The sequence below is a fragment of the Gambusia affinis genome, linkage group LG20 (assembly GCF_019740435.1).
Source record: "Gambusia affinis linkage group LG20, SWU_Gaff_1.0, whole genome shotgun sequence".
In the NCBI taxonomy this organism is placed as follows: domain Eukaryota; kingdom Metazoa; phylum Chordata; class Actinopteri; order Cyprinodontiformes; family Poeciliidae; genus Gambusia; species Gambusia affinis.
The window spans coordinates 16,557,524-16,578,865 of record NC_057887.1 but is presented as its reverse complement, the minus strand read 5'-3'; the positions used below and the strand labels follow the sequence as shown (position 1 = coordinate 16,578,865).

The window sequence follows — 21,342 nt, the reverse complement described above, 5'->3', positions numbered from 1 at the left end:
AACCAATACAATAAAGGAGTGGACAATTTGTTATTCTGAAGTGTTACTGACGTTACTACAAAGACGGTAATAGTTTTTCAAAATAAAAGCACCACCTGTTGGTTTCATGTAGAATTTTTTTATTAACTGGTGTTAATAAACACCAGTAAATAAAAAACTGGTGACTTAAAAAAATCTTTTTTTTTTAAGTCAATCCATAGCCTACATGGATTGTCTAGAAGCAGTAAGGGCTTTGATGATTTGGCCTTGATATATTGTTTCCCCGTTAATTATGGTATTTAGGATGGGAGTGTATTAAAATTACCTTGGACTTCTAAAACATAATTTAATTTAACTATTATTTTACTGTTTCATATCCTTAATAGTTCTTGCACATGCTACATTAATTAAAACTGCTTTGCTGTGTCAGTAATTCATGATTGAAACAGACAGGGTTTAGCAAATGGATGTATACAGTCTTTATCTCTGTTTTCATTACACCTTTTATAACTACTATAAATACACACAACATGGCTTCCAAGTAATGACTTGTCAAGATCTCCAGGTTCACATTAAATAGTCTTATAGAAAAATAAGGCGTGAGAATGAATAAAATTCTGAAATGTAAATGGTTTTTATTGACATGAAGTTTAAAAAAAGCACAAAATATATGTCAAACTGACATTTTATCAAACACTGGAACACAGAGAGGGGCTTATAATATTGTTAGGGAGAATTTCTGGAGACAAGCTGGTGAATTTCTTTGCTGGGAAACAGCTGATTTTCAGTTTAGCTGTAATGGAATGATCAAAGCTGTTGGACTGAGTGATGAATCCCCCCAGGAAATGTCCCTTTTGTTGTGCTCTTTTCACTGCTTCCTTTACTAAAATGTTTTAATTATGTTTCATTCTGCAAGCTGCAAATGGCTACTCAGAGATAAGAAAGTGATTTGTTATGTTGCTCTTTGAATAATGTCAGATTAGTTGGGTTTAATCACACCGACCAATGAGGTTTGTGGTTTCTTTGTCGGTTGCTGCTGGAAATATGGCTGGTGAACAGTTTTGTTTGTTAATTTTATTTGATAGTATAAAATTAATATACCTTTTATGCTGTGGGTTTTTTAGTAGACAACAATTTTTTTTTTCAGTGTTTATCAGGCTTCCCATTTTTCCATTTCTTTCTTCCTCCTGATTAGTCTCTGCTCCTTGATAAAACCAGCCCAGAGCATTTGGAAATTAGAGCGTCAAGAACCGTGACACATGGACCCTGTTCATCTCTGCATCCTTGAACAGCTCCTCATTCATGCATCACTTTTGTCAAAGCAGCTCTAGAATGATCAGAATGACACGTGAGGAGCTATTTTTCAACCACACTCAACCACCTTTCTACTGATCATCTGTGTATGACTTGTCATCCTTCTGCTGCTGGCGTCACAGACAGCAGCCCATTATCTAATCTATCTGCGATCTTGGCAGTTGTAAAGGAATGCGACACATTTTGACAACACAACAGTGCACTGCTTTGATAAATGTACAGTCCCTTAAAAAATATTCACACATAGGTCTTGTGAAGTTACAAGATAAGCGATTTTGATTGTGATTTTATTTGATAGATGAACACAAAATAATACAAATAATGTTGCCCACTTAACTCAGTAAAATCTTTTGATTTCAGCAGTGATATAATTAATAATCTCCATCTGAGATTTTCTGTGGAGTTTCAGAAGAACACATTAGAGCTGGAAAGGCTTTGGAGAACAACAAAGTTGGAAGTTCACTTGTGGCATTTTAAAGAATCTATAAGGGTTTTGAAAGAGATGAGAACTTCTTAGAGGTTAAAAGTTTATATGTACTTTTTCATACGATAAAAAGGACTACTTATCCAAAAACTCTGTATTACTACCAACTTCCTAATATTATTCAGGGTTAAAATTGCTGTTTTTAGGCATTATGTCAAAAAAGAATGGATTGAAATGAAACAACTCATCCTGAAAACATCTATGGTGATTGGTGTGTGGAGGTTTAGTCCAGACTCCTGTGTCCGTTTTATAAAAGCTCTGGGTTTATCTCTGTTTCTGGTTTGGCCTCATCAGGGTCAATTCAGTGTCACTGATGCTGTGATTTTGACAGTCCATTCATATTTCTTGTCCAGCTGATGAGGTGGACATTGTTGGTGAAGCACATGCTGAGAAGGTTATATTAAGACCAGGCTTGAGGAGGGTGCCAGGCTTCAGTAGGACTATCTGAGACCACATTAGTATGCATGCTGTGTGTTTGCTTGTCACTACAGGCAAGGGGCCACATGCAGAAACAGCCAGCGAACAGGTCTGACCTGGGGGGGAGACACAGCTGTCTCTTCAAGGCACAATCTTGAAGAGACAGGTGTGAGACACTATTTCAAACAAAGAAAGGCAATGGTTAAGGTTATATTTACATGTGTAATTTGTAAAAAAAAAAAAAAAAAAAAGCTGAAAATAAAATTAATGCGTATAATTTTGGCTTTCAAGGCAGAAATATTTTAGTGTTGGTTCATTTGATGTTGACTTTTCAAATAGACGTCTTGCTTTTTAATCAGCACGTTTGAAATAGTTTATAATTGTGCTGTTCTTCATTATTTTCCCCTCATTATTTTCTTATGCTGGCCATTACTAGTTCTTTTATGGTTCATCTTAGCTCAGACAGATGGACTGGCTGGTTTTCACCGGGACAGACCTGAGGTGATTTTATTTCACAAACCAATGTATTGCAGAGGAGACTGCTGTCAGAGACATTCATTTATAGTCTTCTCTTAAGATGGAGTATTATTAGAATAACTGGTTGATTTTAAATTTACTTTCTCAAATCTGACCTGTGTACAAATACTGGGCACACTATGTATTTTCAGAGGAACATTTATTATGGTGGCTATGAATTGTTATCATATATTAGGGCCTGAAAATCTGTGCATCGCTGATTGTGTGGCTACTTTATTGCATACACAAAATGAAAAAAAAAGAGTGCTCTTATTCTTCCAAATTATATTCTACGCAGGAAACAAGGGTGATTTTTTGTGAAAATAAATAGGTGTAGAAGACAAATTACCTCCATCTCATTACAAACTACTATATCTGTGAATCATGGTGATAATACAATCAATAAACACTCATGTCAAAACCTCCTCTTGCAGCTAACTATGGACAGCACCGTTATGAGCTGAACAGTAATTTCTTTCTCAGTGTAAAAGCTAAATGACTGAATGCTTAACAATTTGACAGTAAATCAGTAATTGGACCTTGGTCGAAGTCGAAGTGTTGTACATCATCATATTGTACTTTTCCTCAGTAGATAAACAACCAAATTTCTTAGCAATACACAATAAAAAAGATCCTATTCAACACCACATGGTTTAAAGCAGTGGCTTTTAGCTGGAGCTAGTCGTGCCTATATGCAAATTGGAACAATAAGTAGACTCATTCACTTTCAGCTTTAGCATTTTAGCATTTCCTTCATTATGCACACCAGTGTTACAGCTCAAAACATTTTCCTTAGCTTGTGCAAATTCTTCTTTTCGGGGTTGAACAGTTGCATTCTAGAAAAAGAGTTCTCTATTGAGTATTTTCCTTTCTCTTTTGTGACAGTCTTCATCCTCAAACTTCAAACTGAAATGGAATTGAGCTCCAATTCATAAATACAAGTTCCCTTCAGCAGAGACAGTTAGAGTGATTTTTCAGCCTAAATGCAGTTCCTTGTCACTCTGGCAGGCTATTCATGCGGCTCAATGGTGAGTCACACTCCAGGAACACTGGAGAAGCATGAATGGGTTCTTTGATACTTCCAGATTGACTTTTGAGCCCCTGAAACTTACTGTTGAACTCCTGTGCATAATAAGCAGAACCCTTGGGTAAAATATATCCTGAGAAAGACCAAAGAAAAAAAGAAAATTATTAATTGTTCGTTTCTTTCCCATGTTGAAAAGGCATGTGTCAAAAGTGCATGTTTTAACTAGACAACTTAAGCTAAAACCTTTTAGCATATAAGAAAAGCTCTTTTCATTTTTCCTTTTGTCAGTTTTATTTGTCTTAGACATTTGTAGACTTGAGATCAAGGTCACGAGGGAAAGTATCAGGATACTTTTAGATTAGATTTACATTGTAAACCCTGAAGACAAATAGCTGGAAACCTTAATTCTACCCTTTTTACTTACTTTTTTTCCTACCATCATAAATCTTGCAAATGTATTTGTTAAATGTGGTTGTCAATGGTCAGTTAATTTTTTTCAAAATTTGTCGTATTACAACTGCACACCTTTTTGCTTTCCAGATTTGTTCAGTGCATAGCTAATAGCTTTTCTGTATAAATATTCTCCTGCCTGAACTGTACACTGGATTTTATTTGGAGATTTCAGTATAAAAGGGGCTAAATAATTAAATAAATATTTGAAAACTTTTAGTAATCAGGCACTAATTTGCTTTGGGCAATCTTATAAAATGTTAATAAATAAATTTTTGACCTTGTATCATGATAAAAAAATTTCAACATTCGAGGGTTGAAATACTTCTGCATATAATCTTGTTCCTAACAACCTTTGCTAAACATTGCTGTTTTCTTTTACTGTACGTCATTTCGCTTCTCTCTTATCATTGCCGTCAACATTGGTTGGAGAGTGTGCTGACAACAATAAGTGGGCTACAAATTGGGCTGAGTGTGTCTTGGCAGCTCTCTTCAGTTGTTATGCAGCGGTTGGTCCTAATTGTGAGTCTGAGCTCGCCGTGCCCCCCTGTGACAAGACGACCTTTAGCGGTTGGGTTTTTGTTCAGAGAGAAAGAGTCTTGAACCAGAGTCAGGTGGAGAACAGCAGCAGTTTATTTGTCACTCAGCATCAACACACCTTCACAGCTGAAACTGCAGTCTTAAATAGTCCCAGCTGTGACGGACCAAACCATATTAAATTCACAGGGGAATTACTTCATCAATCTCCACCTATTTACATAAAATACATTTTATTAAATATAATACTTCTATTTACTTTTTATAAATATTTTCCATTTTATCATTACACCTTAAATAAACACCACAAAAACCCACAAACAATTCCCCCCCCTAGTCCTTTCAATGGCCTCTCCCAGAATCTATATATGGCATCTGGACCCCCGGGGTAGAATTTGTCCAAACACCCTGGAGAGGACACAGAAAAGACAGGTGAGTCACTTTACCACAGCACTCCACACTTAACAGATTCTGCACACATTTGCTTAGTTTTTCCTCACCATTAGCTCATTGCTCTGAGTAACAATTGTGCTCCTCCACAGGCAACAGCAACCAACCTCACTCATCAATGAGGAGCAGCTGTGCAGAGCCCAGAACAAAGGCTACATACTAATTGCTAAAATGTTCAATAAATATAATTAAAACTTCTTGTGTGCAAATTTCTGCTTAAAGTGCAAATGCTAATTAAAGTGTTTGTTGTTAATACAGTGCAAAAATACCTTTTTAAGTGCCATACAGTGATATATATAAAATAGTCACAGTAATGAAGATCTCTTCATTACATTTCCTCCCTCCTCTCTTAAAAGCACAGTACCTCAGTCCTCCGACACTCTGGATAAACAGTCAGCAACCACATTAGACTTCCCTGGCTTGTACTGGACCGTGAAGTCAAATGGCTGCAGCGCCAAGTACCATCCAGCGATGCGGGCGTTGGCATCCCTCATTCGTCTCAACCACTGGAGGGCACGATGGTCAGTCTCTAGAATAAAGTGACGTCCCAAAAGATAGTACCTGAGGGCCTCAATAGCCCATTTCATGGCCAAGCACTCCTTTTCCACTGTTGAATATCTTGTCTCCCTGTCAAGCAGCTTCCGACTCAGAAACACCACAGGTCTTCTTTCACCATCCACCTCTTGTTGAAGAACAGCTCCAAGTCCCACTCCTGAAGCGTCTGTTTGTAAGATGAATGGCTTAGTGAAGTCTGGTGTGTGTAAAACTGGATGAGTACATACTGCTTGCTTGAGATCCTTGAATGCTCGATCACAGTCTTCCGTCCAGCACACTTTGTTGGGGGCTGCACCCTTTGTTAGATTGTTCAGTACAGCTGATCGTTCTGCAAAAGAAGGTATGAATTTCCGGTACCAACCCACTAAACCAAGAAATCCTCTCACCTTCTTCTTGGTCGTTGGAACTGGGAAGGAATGTATTGCGTCCATCTTCCCCACTTGAGGCTTTATTTTTCCAAACCCAATGACAAAACCCAAATACTCCACTTCTCTCTGGGCTACATTACACTTCTTTGGGTTAACAGTCAGTCCAGCCAACCTGATGCGGTGTAGCACCTCCTGCAGGTGAATCAGATGCTCCTCCCAAGACTGGCTATACACCACAACATCATCTAAATATGCTGCAGAAAATGCTGAAACATCTCTCAGTACATGATCCATTAAACGTTGGAATGTTGCTGGCGCACCCTGGAGCCCAAATGGCATGACTCTAAATTGGTACATACCAAAAGGAGTTTTGAAGGCAGTCAGCTCTCTTGCTTCTGGTGCCAAAGCCACTTGCCAGTATCCTTTGCACAGATCCAGCGTTGTGATGTAACTTGCAGAACCGACTTTCTCCAGTAGGTCGTCCACCCTGGGCATCGGGTACGGGTCAAAGTTGGACACAGCATTTAAATGTCTAAAATCTATGCAAAATCTCAGGGAGCCGTCTTTCTTTGGTACCAGCACAATCGGGCTGCACCACTCACTACTAGACTCTTCAATTATACCCAAATCCAACATCAGCTTTATTTCTTTTTCCAGTACCGGAACCAAGCGTTTCTTTTGACGACTCGGCGCATCTTCTTTCAGCCGAATCTTGTGTTGGACCAGTGATGTAAATCCTGGAACTTCTTTAAAGAGCTGAGGGTCCAAGAAAGGTTTGATTTTTTCCTGCTCAGTAGGAGACAGATGAGAAATGTCAACCAAAGCACAGTCTGACATGCTAGTTGGGAAAAATTTTTCAGTCACCTCCTCATCCTTAACTGCTCTCACAAATAACTCCTGGTGCACAGGCTCTTGTCGGCTGTGAAACTCTTTCAACAAGTTGACATGAAAAGTCTGATGCTTTTTAGCTCTTTCCGGCATGTACAGTTCATAAACCACTTTACTCACTTGTTTGGTGATCTCATATGGTCCATGCCATTTTGTCAGCAGCTTGTTGTCACTGGTAGGCAGCAGTAACAGAACCTTCTGTCCTGGCAAGAAGACTCTGTCTCTGGCCTTCTGATCGTACCATGTCTTTTGATGTTGTTGAGCTGCTTTCATGTTGTCCTGTGCAAAAGATGCCATTTCCTGCAATCGCTCTCTCATGTTGATGACGTATGCTGCAATGTTTTCACCCTCTGGCTTTGCGTCTTCCCAACAGTCTTTCAGTAGATCCAGCGGACCTCTCACTTGACGGCCATACAATAACTCAAAGGGTGAGAAACCTGTGGACACTTGTGGAACCTCCCGGTAAGCAAATAACAGGTACGACAGCCATTGGTCCCAGTCGGCACCTGTGTCAGAGACAAACTTGCGCAGCATATTTTTGAGAGTCTGATTATATCTTTCCACTAGCCCGTCCGTCTGGGGGTGGTAAGGGGTGGTCTTAAGTCCTTTAATCCCTAATAACTTATAAACCTGCTGCAAAAGTTTGGACAAAAAATTTGTTCCACAATCTGTGAGAATTTCTCTTGGTATTCCTACTCTAGAGAAAAACTGCAGGAGACAGTTAGCAACATGTCGGGCTTTAATGGATCTGAGAGGAAAAGCCTCAGGGTACCGTGTAGCATAGTCACATATCACCAATATGTAACGGTAGCCCGTAGAGCTCCTTTCTAATGGACCCACAATATCCATGCCTAGCCGTTCAAAAGGTGTTTCAATAATTGGCAGCGGCTGTAACTGGGCTCGTGCTACTCCTCTGCCTGAAGTCAACTGACATTTTTCACAGGAACTACAAAATTTTGAAATCTGGGTATACATTCCCGGCCAAACAAAACGGCTACTGATTCTACTCAGTGTCTTGTGAAAAGCCATATGACCTGCCCATGGAATTGAGTGGCCCAGCTCCATGACTTTGTACCTGAACTGTTGTGGAAGGGCTAATGCTTCACACTGTCCCTTCTTCTGATACAAAATGCCTCCTTTAATAATGTAAACTGCATCTTCCAAGAAGTCTAACCGGCGCTGATGAGTTCCCCCCACCCCAGTTACTTTTTCAAACCAAGGTTTTAGAGTAGGATCATCTCTCTGGAGTGCACCTACATCTGAGGGAATGTCAAACTCAAACAAATTATTTGGCTTAGACAACTGTTCTATCATTTCATCACCTGAGCCTTTGAATTTCTCCATTCTTTTCTGAGCTCTTGACTTTTTAGTTTTTCCTAGCTCTGTTTCCAGAGACTCCCCATAAAAAGGCAGCTCTTCCAACACAGTCTTTGAACTTTGAGCTCTTGTGACTACATTACAAGGTTTCAGTGATTCTACTGGTATATCAGATTTTGGACATAAATCCTGGGCCTCTCTGTTGGTAAGCACTTTGGGTTCATAGTCTGACTGGTGAATAAGGTCAAAGAGAGTGGGGATATCATTACCAAGTATAACTGAGTATGGCAAAGAGGGAACTACAGCTACATGTACCAAGTATGTTTGACCTCCCACTGTCAAATACACCTCAGCACTAGGGTAGACATGTTCATCTCCATGTACACATTTTATTTTAACCCCCACCCCACTTAGCTTTTCTTCAGAGATTAAGCTAGCATGCACTAGAGACTGGAAGCACCCAGAATCAAGCAAAGCTTCTTCTTTCTGCCCATTCACTAGAACAGAAACTGTACAAACTTTCTTTTCCACAGCCTCAATAACTGGTCTTGGAACTGAACACAAAAGTGATGGCTTTGATTTAAGGGCGGGGCAAAAGTGTTGTGTATGGCCAAAGCCATTACAATTGTAACATCTAATATCTTGGACAGAAGACTTGTGAAATGACTTTTTAACATTGGGAGGTCTTTGAGAAGGGAACTGCTTTGAACTAGAAAAATTTCTAGCCTGACTTTGACCAGAGCCCTGTTCACCCCCAGTGGACTTACTTGATGGGGCATAGTGAGTCTCTCGGCCAAAATAGGTGCTCTTGCTCCCCTTCCTGGCTGATGTGAAGACCTCTGCAAGAGTAGCTGCTTCTTTTGCCGTCTTCGGGTCGCGCTCACGGATCCAGATCTCCAACTCTGGATTAACCATTCTTAAAAACTGCTCCAGAATTATCTGCTCGGATATTTCTTGCACAGTAGATTTATCAGGTTTAATCCATCTTGAAAACAAGTCTTTTAATCGCACATAAAGTTCACGTGGCGTCTCACCTGCTTCAATTTTCAGGCATCTGAAGCGGCGTCGATAAGTGTCAGCAGTGATTTCATATTTTGCCAGAATTGCCTCTTTCACTTTGTCATAGTTCTCAGAGTCAGCCATATCCATTAGAACATAGGCTGTGCGGGCCTTACCGGTCAGCAGAGGGACCAGACGAACCGCCCACTCATCTCTAGACCCGCGACACACCTGGGCCATCCTCTCGAATGTCGTCAGAAAATGCTCAATGTCGTCATCCGTGGATAAGGGAAGAAACTTTGGTTCAATTATGGACCTGGAACCATGAGCCAGCTGGACATCACCACCATCTGATTCTTCTGTCTGTGCTTCAGATGTCGTGGGTTGAAGATGTGCTTCTGATACATCAGATTTTTCAAGTACAGCATGCACTTGAAGCTGCATTTGTTGAAATTGATGCTGTATGCTTTTCCACCTCTGCTCCTGGCGGGAAAAATCTTTATCAATCTTCAGGTCTCTAGCCACTTGAGACCGCATAATAGATTTCACCATCACCGCCAGTTCCTCCAACTTATCTTCAGGGTTGGTTGCTGCCATTGTCTCCATTTCAGAGGAAGCTCCAGCTCCTTCATCAGGCTCTCCCTCTTGGCCTGGCTTTTTCCCTCCTCTGGTCATCATCTTCTCTGGCATGAACGGCACACTTCTGACACCACTTGTGACAAGACGACCTTTAGCGGTTGGGTTTTTGTTCAGAGAGAAAGAGTCTTGAACCAGAGTCAGGTGGAGAACAGCAGCAGTTTATTTGTCACTCAGCATCAACACACCTTCACAGCTGAAACTGCAGTCTTAAATAGTCCCAGCTGTGACGGACCAAACCATATTAAATTCACAGGGGAATTACTTCATCAATCTCCACCTATTTACATAAAATACATTTTATTAAATATAATACTTCTATTTACTTTTTATAAATATTTTCCATTTTACCATTACACCTTAAATAAACACCATAAAAACCCCTAAACAATTCCCCCCCCCTAGTCCTTTCAATGGCCTCTCCCAAAGCTATATATGGCGTCTGGACCCCCGGGGTAGAATTTGTCCAAACACCCTGGAGAGGACACAGAAAAGACAGGTGAGTCACTTTACCACAGCACTCCACACTCAACAGATTATGCACACCTTTGCTTAGTTTTTCCTCACCATTAGCTCATTGCTCTGAGTAACAATTGTGCTCCTCCACAGGCAACAGCAACCAACCTCACTCATCAATGAGGAGCAGCTGTGCAGAGCCCAGAACAAAGGCTACATACCAATTGCTAAAATGTTCAATAAATATAATTAAAACTTCTTGTGTGCAAATTTCTGCTTAAAGTGCAAATGCTAAATAAAGTGTTTGTTGTTAATACAGTGCAAAAATACATTTTTAAGTGCCATACAGTGCTATATATAAAATAGTCTTCTTCTTCTTCTTCTTTTCTATTATGGCGGGTCGCAATCAACTTTAAGGTGCATACCGCCACCTACTGTACACGAGTGTGTAGCAACAGTATTCTACATCAGTCATATTCTATTTTTTAATTTTGTGTTTTGAAGAAAAATAAATAACGCTTTTCTTATCATACAAATATCCATTATATTTCCATCATTTCCCAATATTCCTTTCAGACTCCATTCTTGATCTGTCTTTCCAACTATTCTTCTCAATTTCTCCCTTTCACGTTCATATGTTTTACAGTTCAGTAGTATATGTTCTACATTTTCTTTCTCTCCACATTTTTCGCATTTATCATTATTTTTCTTCCCTATTAAATATAAAGTATCATTTAAATATGTGTGCCCTACTCTCAATCTAGTCATTATTATTTCTTCCCTTCTATTTCTCTCCTTAACATTTCTACTAAATATTGACTTCTGTATTTTATATAATTTCCTTCCTTTCTTATCTTCATTCCATCTTTTTTGCCATATTTCCATTTCTTTATTCTTAATAATTGATTTCCTTCCCTTTGCCAATAGGTATTTTAATCGTTATTGCCTGATCTAAAGCCCTTTTGCTAATTTATCTGCCCTTTCATTGCCTTTTACACCTTGATGTGCTGGTACCCAACAGAACCAAACATCAATGCCACCTCTGTATAATCTAAATAAGCTATGTTGAATTTCTAGTACTAGATCTTTCCTATTGTTTCCTTCTCCTTGAATACTTTCTATGACTGCTTTGGAATCTGTGCAAATTACTACTCTGTCTGGACACCTCCTCTACCCACTGCAAACTGATGATAACTGCCACCATTTCTGCCGTGAATACAGATAGTTGATCAGATAATCTTTTAGATATGTCAATTTTAAACTCAGATATATAAATTCCTATTCCCACACATCCTTTTGAATTCTTAGAACCATCTGAATATATTTTAGCATAATTATAATATGAGTTTCTTAAGTATATATCGGTTTTACCCTATTTCTTTTAAATTCAATCGTTTTTCATTTTAAGGAGTTTTATGTCTACATTTACTGCCGGAAATATCCATGAAGGGCTAACGTTAATTGGATTAAATTGAGCTATTTCTTTATCTTCTAATTCATATATTTTAATCCATTTGTTTATGATCCATCCAAATCCATTACTATGGAACTTTGAGTATTCCCAACAATATTTTAATATTGTTGAATTTACATTTTCATCTTTTTTACTTTTATTTTCATCCAGTATGTCAGAGCTAATTTTATTCTTCTTATTTCTAGTGGAATCTCTCCAGTCTCTACTAGAAGGGCATTAATAGGTGTCGTTTTCACTGCTCCTGTACATATACGTAAAGCCCTATTCTGTAAAGTATCTATTTTTTGTAATGTTGTTTTAGCTGCTACTCCATATATAAAACTACCGTAGTCTATTGTTGATCTCATGAGAGCCCTATATATGTTTAATAATGACTGTCTATCTGCACCCCAGTTATTTCCAGCCACAGCCTTTAGTAGATTTATCACTTTCTTACATTTAGTTTCCAGATTCTTTGTATGTGTTTTCCATGTATATGATTGATCCAACCATATTCCCAGATATTTAAATTCTGCTACCCTTTCCAATGGTTGTTCATATAATGTTATTGTACCTATGTCTATGTTTTTCTTATTTGTAAAAATCATATAACAAGATTTACTTGTTGATAATTTAAAACCCCATTCAAAGGACCATTTTTCTACTTTATTAATCGCTTTCTTAATTTTACCTATAACAAATCTTGTATTCTTTCCTCTCATCCATAAACTCCATCATCAGCATATAATGCAGATTTTATACATTCTTCTGTTTCAGAAAAGATATCATTTATCATAATATTAAATAGTATTGGGCTAATTGCACTACCTTGTGGAATTCCATTTTCAATATTCAATTCTTTTGAGTAATCATTTCCAATCTTAACTTTATTTTTCTATCCTTCAAAAATTTGCTATCCAATTAAACATTTTCCTCCTATTCCCATCTGCTTCATTTTTATAAGTAGTCCTTCTCTCCATAATGAATCATAAGCTTTTTCTATGTCCAAAAATACTACAATCATAATTTCTTTCATTTTTAAAGCTTTCTCTATATCATTACTAATTCTAGTTATTGCGTCCATTGTTGATCTTCCTTTCCTAAATCCGCACTGATTTTCATTGATTAATTTCTTATGGTCAAGAATAAATTCTAGTCTATTAATCACTATTTTCTCCATCCATTTACTTAAGTGTGAAGTTAATGCTATTGGTCTGTAATTATTTGGATTTGCAGGATCTTTCCCTGGTTTGTTAAACGGCAGGATTATTGCTCTCTTCCATCTATTTGGTATTAAACCTTCTTTCCATATTTTATTAAATAGTTTTAATATTAATTCTAATGTTACTTCAGGAATCTGTTTAAACATAGCATAGCATAGCTGATCTTCCCCAGGAGCTGAATATCCTGTCCCTTTCAATACTGCTTTAATTTCCTTCATGGTTATATTTATGTCTAATGTTGAATTATATGTTTGACTTTTTCCCAAAATATTTTTATGCTTGCTAATTTTTTGATTCATCTGTTGTCTATGAATGTTTGTAAGATGTTCCCCACTATGTACTGCCGCAAATGCTTCCCCCAACAAATCTGCCTTATCTTTATTTAACACTACTACTTCCTGATCTCTGACTAAGGCTGGTATTTTAATACCACTCCTTTTCCCAATCATTTTCCTAAACATTGACCATACATTTTGCAATTTAATTTCAGATCCTATTGAGGAAGTATATTCTCTCCACGTTTTCTTTTGGCTTCCTTAATAATTTCTGAGCTACTGCTCTTTTCTTTTTATAATTAATAAGAGTTTCAAGTGTTAAATTTTTCTGCAGTATTTTAAATGCCCTGTTACGATCTTTAATCGCTCTAGTACATTCATCATTCCACCAAGGGACTACTTTTTTCTTCCCTTTTATTATTGTTTTTGGTATACTTGAATTTGCAGCATTTAAAATATGTTTTGTTATCTGGCTTGTACACTCTTCTATGTTACCTTTTAATGTAACCAAATGTCTGCTTTCCTCACACTTTACTTTAAATTTTTTCCAATCAGCTTTATTAAAGCACCATCTTGTGATTATGACATCTTCTTGCCTCTTTATATTATCATTAATTATAGTACTTACTGGAAAATGATCACTCCCTATTGTAATATAAAATAGTCCCAGTAATGAAGATCTCTTCATTACACCCCCTCTAGGGCAGAGCCGCCGGGTGGCGGCCAGAGATACACATGTGATGCATGGTTATTTGACCGAAATGAATGTTGCATACTGGCACCATCTGCCGACACCTGATTGACAGGCCCATTCACGGCTTCTTGTTATGGCATTTGTGCTTTGCTTCCCACCACAGCTGGATCTCTACTTGCTGGTGGCACTAGCATTTCTAGGGTTGCACCAACGTTGTCTTCAGCTCCTCAACTGAGGCGGCCAAAGACATAAAGAGATTTGAGGGCTTTCGAAGGAGAGGAGCTGATTAAAAATACATGTGGAAGCTTTTTGTCATTACGGAGCCATCAGCGGTTGCAGGTTGACAATACAATTTTACTTCATGGAAATGAATTAGGCTGGCCTTATTCATTATGCATGCCCATTGGTTTCTTGTCCAGGATGGCCATTGTGTCATTTCTAAACAGATGAAAGACAGACGGGGGCTGTGATAACCTGGTAATGTATTTCTGGATGTAAAACATTTGTCTTGCTGTACGTCAGAAACCTTTTTGTTCATGTCTTTGTCTCTCTAGGTCAGGCCCCCGTCTACCTTAGAGCTGGGACTGAAGGAGAAAATCAGGACAGTCTTTTCAGAACAATATATATGAGCTGCTCTGCTTTTGATTTAAAAAAATAAGGTGGTGGAGGTGCACATGTAACAGACTAAAAATATCTGTTTTCTAACCTGAAGACAGAGAGCTGGTTTTGTAACAGCTGGTCTATAAAATGCAAAGCATAAGAAGTCAGTAACTCTGCTGTAATTAAGTTGTTCTAAGCCAACTTTATAAAACTCCAGTTAGATAAATAAAAGTTTTGCCTTCTGTCCACCATTTCTGATAATCTTCCATTTTTTTCTGTAACACCTTTGAGCTTTATTGTGTGGATTCTGGTGCACTTATCATTAATTAAATAAAACATCTCAAACTTGTTTTTCATCTGAATAATTTTCTTTGTTACCTTTCTTCTCTGTTTATTCTACCTTTAACTAGTTGTACTTACAGTTCAGTTGGATTCCCTTTGGTATACATGACAGTAATTAAGTTTCACCTTCAGCCTTATCGTGTCAGCGCTGTTACCTGACAACTCCTTGTGTGTTCTTACTGAGACTCCTGAATCTCAAGTTCATTTTCTTGCAGCAGATTTAACAGAAAGTTAAATTTTAAAATTGCTAAAATATTATGTCATTCCATCACTGCAGGTTAAAGTTAAAGTCCTTCCAGAGAGAGGCCAGAGAACTTGTCAGTGTCTGGTGTTTTCTCCAGCAGAACAGTTGATAGAGTAATACAGAGTTTCCTCTCCCCTGGTTGTTGCTGTGCACGGCTAGTTAAAAGGAAGCTTCTTTACTTTTCCTAGACTTACACAAAAGATGTTTTGTGTTTCAAGATATTTCTGGTCACAAAACCATGGATATGTATGGAACAATAGGGAAGTGACAAAAAGATGTCATTTTCTGCTCAACACTTTTGACTCGCAACTTTATGTTTCTGGAGCAGAAGCCTTAATTTTTCTTTTAAATGTATTCTTCTTTTTGATGTAACTTTTTTCACCTTTGCTCCTTTTTTTCTATAAAATAACTTTATATTATTTTGTGCATGAATGGCACTCAGCAAATAAACTTGTCTTATTTAACATTTACTGTGAGTAATAATAGAACATATTATATATATATAATATGTTACACATTTATGTGTTCATATTGTGATTTAGTAGTTCATTTTCTCATTTTCTCTCAATGTTATCATATCATGACAATCTCAAACTGGCTTGTTTTTACTCCACAACCTGCCTCCTACTCTGCCCTGAAAAGCCTCTGAGCTCCTGCCATGCTTTGGTGTCATTCACTAGCATCCTTCCTGCAACAAAGAGGTAGAGTGACAAATTAAAAACGATGTCTTGGTTTGTGATAGGAGGCTTGCGATAGCAGGTCTGCTCCACTGTGGCCGCTGAAGCTTCAGGCTCAGGTTCATCCTTCATTTGTTGTTTGTGTCTTTGACGACAAGAAGCCACATTCTGTCACTGGGGCTTTTCTTCTACTGACAGCTAACATGATGTGCTGGTTTCTTTTGTGTCTATTTACTGGCAGGTAAACAGAAAGGGATGAGTTCTGCAACTATTGCTCAAAACTTAAATTCTTTCTCTGTATTTAAACTTGCTTAACTAATGATTTACTCGTGCAGCATGCGGTGCCCTCTATAATTTTTGGCATCTATTGATGTGTAAAAAGTCCTAAAGTAAAGTGTCAGTTTTTTTGTAATGCAGCATATAAATGTGTTTGAAGACAAAGAGTGGTAAAGGTGCTAATATCGTTAAAAAAAACCTACTCAAAGTTGTTTTATTTTCAAAATTGCAGATATCAGACAGAAACAACTGTTGATGTCATCTTGTTGAGATGTTTGCTCTAAACCAAAGTCTGAAAGATGTGAACAATTTTGTAATATTTGTTGCAAGGCACATGATCATCAAGACATTCTTTAAGATTACTCCAGATATCATGCAGCCCCAATTTCAGTTGGTTTAAATGTTTTGGTAATTGCTCTGACTGGTGATATGTACAATTTGAAACAAGTTGCCATTTTTTTGCAGCCATTACCTAATTTCTGAAAATCTACACACATCTAGCTTACCTGAAAGACATGTTCTCTTATTAATTATATCATCACTAATGTCATCTCAGATTTTATTAAGCTGGTGTTTCTCTCTCTCTCTCTGTTTTCCAGGTAGTCCTTGTGTTCGTTCTCAGCATTGGAGCCCTTGTTATATACTTCATAGATTCTTCTGAGTAAGTACCTTGTCTAATGAATTGTCACCACATCTCTTAAAGCTGTGCTTGAGGTCTAGCCCAGAAGTAGATGTGCAGGTGGGCCTCAAATTAACTCACATGTTGTGAATTAATCATAAGCTTGCATAGTTTTTACCTCGTCTGTTGAATTTTTCCAAATTGTTTTAAAAGTCTTAGCGTACATGTGAAGTTCTCAATCTGAAGTAAAAAAAAATTTGTAGATATCCAAAAATGATCTCTTCCTTATAATTTAGTTTACTGTATATGTTAAATCAGTCTGTTCTTGGTATACGTCTATCTCTATCTCGTCTTACTTTTTATCAGACACTTTTTCAGGTCAATTGTTATGCGGCGTCTGCTAACATGCAGTGTCTGCCTTGATAAAACCTGTTCAATTGCCGTCATAACCAGATTGGCCTTTTCAAACCGGCAGGAATGCCTGACTTCCTGTTCAAAACAATCTCCATCATTCATCAGACTAGAGGAAATGAAAACGTCCTTTCAGTCGCATGTTCCACAGCACACTGGTGCTGCAGCCTGATGTTGCTTGAACAGGAAGTGCCATTAAGAAGTGAAGCAAAATACACCAAGATAAAAGCTTTTTATCAGACCCAGAGGGAGAACCTTCCTGCTGGGAGCACCGTGAACGTGGCAGAGAGGAGAAAATGTGCTTTAAGCTCGTGGAATCAGGCTTAAAAGTCCTGGTGGCAAGCATACAGGTTATTTTTATTTCATAAGATCACTTGCAGCACAGGGCTGGGCTCATTTTGTTGTGGTTTTGCAGGCATGATCTCATTTCATTATCTTGACAAGCTCAGGTAGAGTTACATCCTAAGTGAAGCCACCTGTGGCCTTCTATTCTCAGAACGTGCCCCCAGTGTCTCTTATAAAGCCTGACCTTCTGCCTGTGTCTTAACCTCATGTCATTGTTAACACCTTAGTTCAGAATAAAGGTAATGCTGCAGCATCAGTGGCTTACATTTTAATATAGATGTGTCATCTTAGTTCTCATTCAGTCTTTATTTAGACTTCTTCCAGCTGTGTGTCAGGATAGCAAGTCCAAAGTTAGGCAGTTGGATGGGTTTTTTGCTTTTTTAAAATTGTTTTGACGTGCCAGCCAACTATAACAGATTTAGTCCTGGTCCTCCTGATAATTAGTCCGCTGAGGTTACTGTGGCTGTTTTATGACGGGCAGCCTGACCTGATGGGCAGAGACACAGAGCAGATAAACACAGCAGACCCACTTAGAGAAGATTTGGAACAGAACTTAACACATGGTCAGTAGAATAACTAAGCCCAGTTCTTTTACCTAAATCTCATATAAACAGTGCCAGTGAGAAGTTAACTTCATCATGGCCACGAATGTCAAATAACTTAGGGCTAATAAGGACAAATTAGATTTTTTTTTCCAGGGTTCAGAGATTCTACTTCATATATTTCCACTTAGTTGCTGCAAACCCACAACATTTCCTTTTGCAGAACAAGATTCTGGCTTAATTCTGGTGGGAATTAAACAAGGTAGTTATCTAAAACAGACCTAGCTGTAAGCATAGTTCATTTACTGAAAAGCTTGTTGATAGCAAAGAGTGTGTGGATGAGGTGGAACTTACTAAGAAGCAATTAACCCAATTTTAAGGGCAGTATAAATGTATTGTCTGTATACATTATGTTGACAGTGTGGCAACGAAGGTCTTTGATCTGAGACTGGACTGAATTGAGTCTGGAATGATCAGAGGAACGTTACGGTGGGCGTGTGAGATGAGTGCTTCTCTGAGCAAAAAGACTTTCCGATCCATATCGGGATTGATTCTGTTCCCAACTCAGCCTGGAACTCAATTATGCTGCTCTGCAGGTCCGTCTCCATGGTACGCTCTGTCACCCTGCAATAAAAGGGATTTGCAAGGCTGAAGTGTCATTACTGTGAACGAGGGACTATTTGGAGTGATTTTGCCTCTGTCTTTTTTTGTGGTACCTACTTTTATAGATATTAGTGTTCCTTTGTTGTTATTTTTCTAAGAAGAAAGAGGATGAAGGAAAAACAAAGTGGATCTTGAAGTTTTGTAGCCACTGAGGTAATAACACCATCAGAAACAGATTAGTGCATGGCGCCTTACTGTGGTCCAACATGTTCTGCTGTTCACTTTTTTTTTGATTTCAGAATGTAGTTGGTTTTTGTAGACATATGGTTCCACGACTGCCAATGACATAAGAAGCTCCTTTAGAACGGAGAGCTGCTTTCTATTTTAGGTTCAGAATTGGATCAGATGCTTGTAAAATAACCTAGCATAGCATAAGATGCAACACAAACATTTTGCACTGCTACAGGGTGCAGGCGTAAATCCGACCTTGTGACAAAAAACATTAAAAAATCTTCTTCTGAATTGTGTGCTTTTCTAAAATTCAGTGCAGGTTCGCAGCATCCAGAGGCTCTAGGAGAGGAGACATCACAACAAACTGCTCAGCCAATTGGAAGTTTTTCTATGGAAGAAAGTTGAGTGGAGATGAAGTGTCATACCACCAGATTTTAAATCTGATAGAATCTGTGCAGCTAATAATGATAACCTTGGTCACAAAAATGGTGGATTTTTGCAATTGCATAATGGCCCACCACCAGTTCAGCAGGTTGAAAAAACATTAATTAATCATGAGATATCAGCTTATTATTTTTGGGAAATTGCTCTAAGAGATTTATTTTACTATCTCAGTTTTTAGAAATTGAGATGAAAACAAATTAGACATAGCTATAATTGTAATTAAGCCATATATGTAATATACCGTCTACAGGGTTTTACCACCTTGATTAAATTCTGAATTCTGGTGAAGCAACATCGCCGACCTCCGTTCAGCAGCAGAATATCAACCCAATGTCACTGCTCTGCATCAGCTCAGTCCAAAAATAATCACTAGGTACTTAATCCTGCTTTAGGAACTCCATAAAGACAGTGTTTCATCAGAGTGAATCTATTTTTATTTGATTTTGCTTTTTTACATAACAAAAACAATGTGCTATAATCCAGGAGGTATTAGCACAGTGGGAGATTGCAACTGTTGGTGTGCACTGGTGGACACTGTGAGTGGAGGTGGAAAAACCAGTAATGTGTCTGCGTGTCTGGCAAGCCTGAAACCTTCCCAGGTCGCATCCCAACTTCAGCGGTCGTTTGAAAAATACAACTTTATAAACTGTGAAGCTGTAAAGTTTTATAGGAACATGACTGCTGTGTGTGTTTCATATTTCAGTGAAATATGGTTCACAACATATTTCACACAAAACATTATTTATCATATGTTGCTGTCACATAAACTGTAATAACATTTGTTCACCACTGGGATTGTTTTTACCATCTCTAAAATTTTCTCTGTTCTAACCAGCAGTTTCATTTTGACTCAAATCTATTGTTTCCATTCTGGTTTTAGAAAAACAGCAAAACATAAAAACAAAAAAATATAAACTCACAAAGGCTTAGACAAACATGTTCAAATGCTTGCTTTTAAAGGCCTTTCATTGCATTTTTAACATAACTAATCCTCATCCTTCCAATTAATAACTTTGTTGTGTTTTTATTGAGCTTTTTTTTTTTATAAATAGTTCACATTAAAGCTGTGCACTAAGTTAACCATTTTAATCACTGTCATAGTTAATTCTTATGCAATAAGTCTTTCTTTTTATCTCAGCTGTTAATGATACGTTTAAAAAAATATTTCTAACTTTCAGGTCATGAATATTAAAACACAACCACACTAACCAATTACTTACTCATTCTGCTTGGTTAATTATGTCTCTTTATCTGAATTCCTCGTGCCAGATACAAGCTTTTTGAGGGTGAGACTTCACTACATTGCTAGCACTTGCTATGGCTGCCTGATCTCATAGATGAAAACATGACTCCTGCATGCATTATTAACCCTTAAACTACTGCTTTTGGCCCTGCATTTCCATCCTGCTGTGTGCATAGGATGTGTAATGCAAGACTGAGAGGAAAGCAGCACCATTTTCATTTGAGAACGATTACTCCTGGAATACAAGGAATTCCTTGGAGATTTTTGCAGTTATTTAAGGGTTAACGAGGTATATCGACCAGTTCTTGCTTGTGTTACAATGAATGCATGCATTTTCTCAACAGATTAAAACAAGGAAATACCAATTAATGCACCTTTTTTGAACACTTGTGTTTCTCTTCTGTTGGAAGTCCTAAAAACATGCATTTTCAGGAAAAGAAGAATGCATCTGTTTTATGCTTTACGTTACAAACACATTGCAATTTTTGATCTGTCAGAATTTTCTCAAGGAAATAAAATGACTTTTTTTCCCTTTGTCTGACAGTCCCATTGAATCCTGCCAGAACTTCTACAAAGACTTCACCTTGCAGATCGACATGGCATTCAACGTGTTCTTCTTGCTATACTTCGGCCTGCGTGTAAGTAAAAGTCAGACTAAGAAACTTAAAATATCTGGTCATGTGTTCTTGTACAGTTGATGAGTAAAAATTATTTTGTAATTTTCAAA

General features: G+C 37.9%; 1 protein-coding gene across 14 annotated transcripts in view; it reads left to right on the top strand.

The window, feature by feature from the left end:
- Nucleotides 1–21,342, top strand: part of LOC122823516 (calcium-activated potassium channel subunit alpha-1-like) — a 105,885-nt gene that overhangs the window by 34,146 nt on the left and 50,397 nt on the right. For all 14 annotated transcript variants that reach the window (XM_044103201.1, XM_044103212.1, XM_044103200.1 and 11 more), the window contains exons 3-4: nt 16,777–16,838; nt 21,160–21,253. In XM_044103201.1, coding sequence (XP_043959136.1) covers nt 16,777–16,838; nt 21,160–21,253 — 156 coding nt within the window. The remainder of the gene's footprint in view (nt 1–16,776; nt 16,839–21,159; nt 21,254–21,342) is intronic.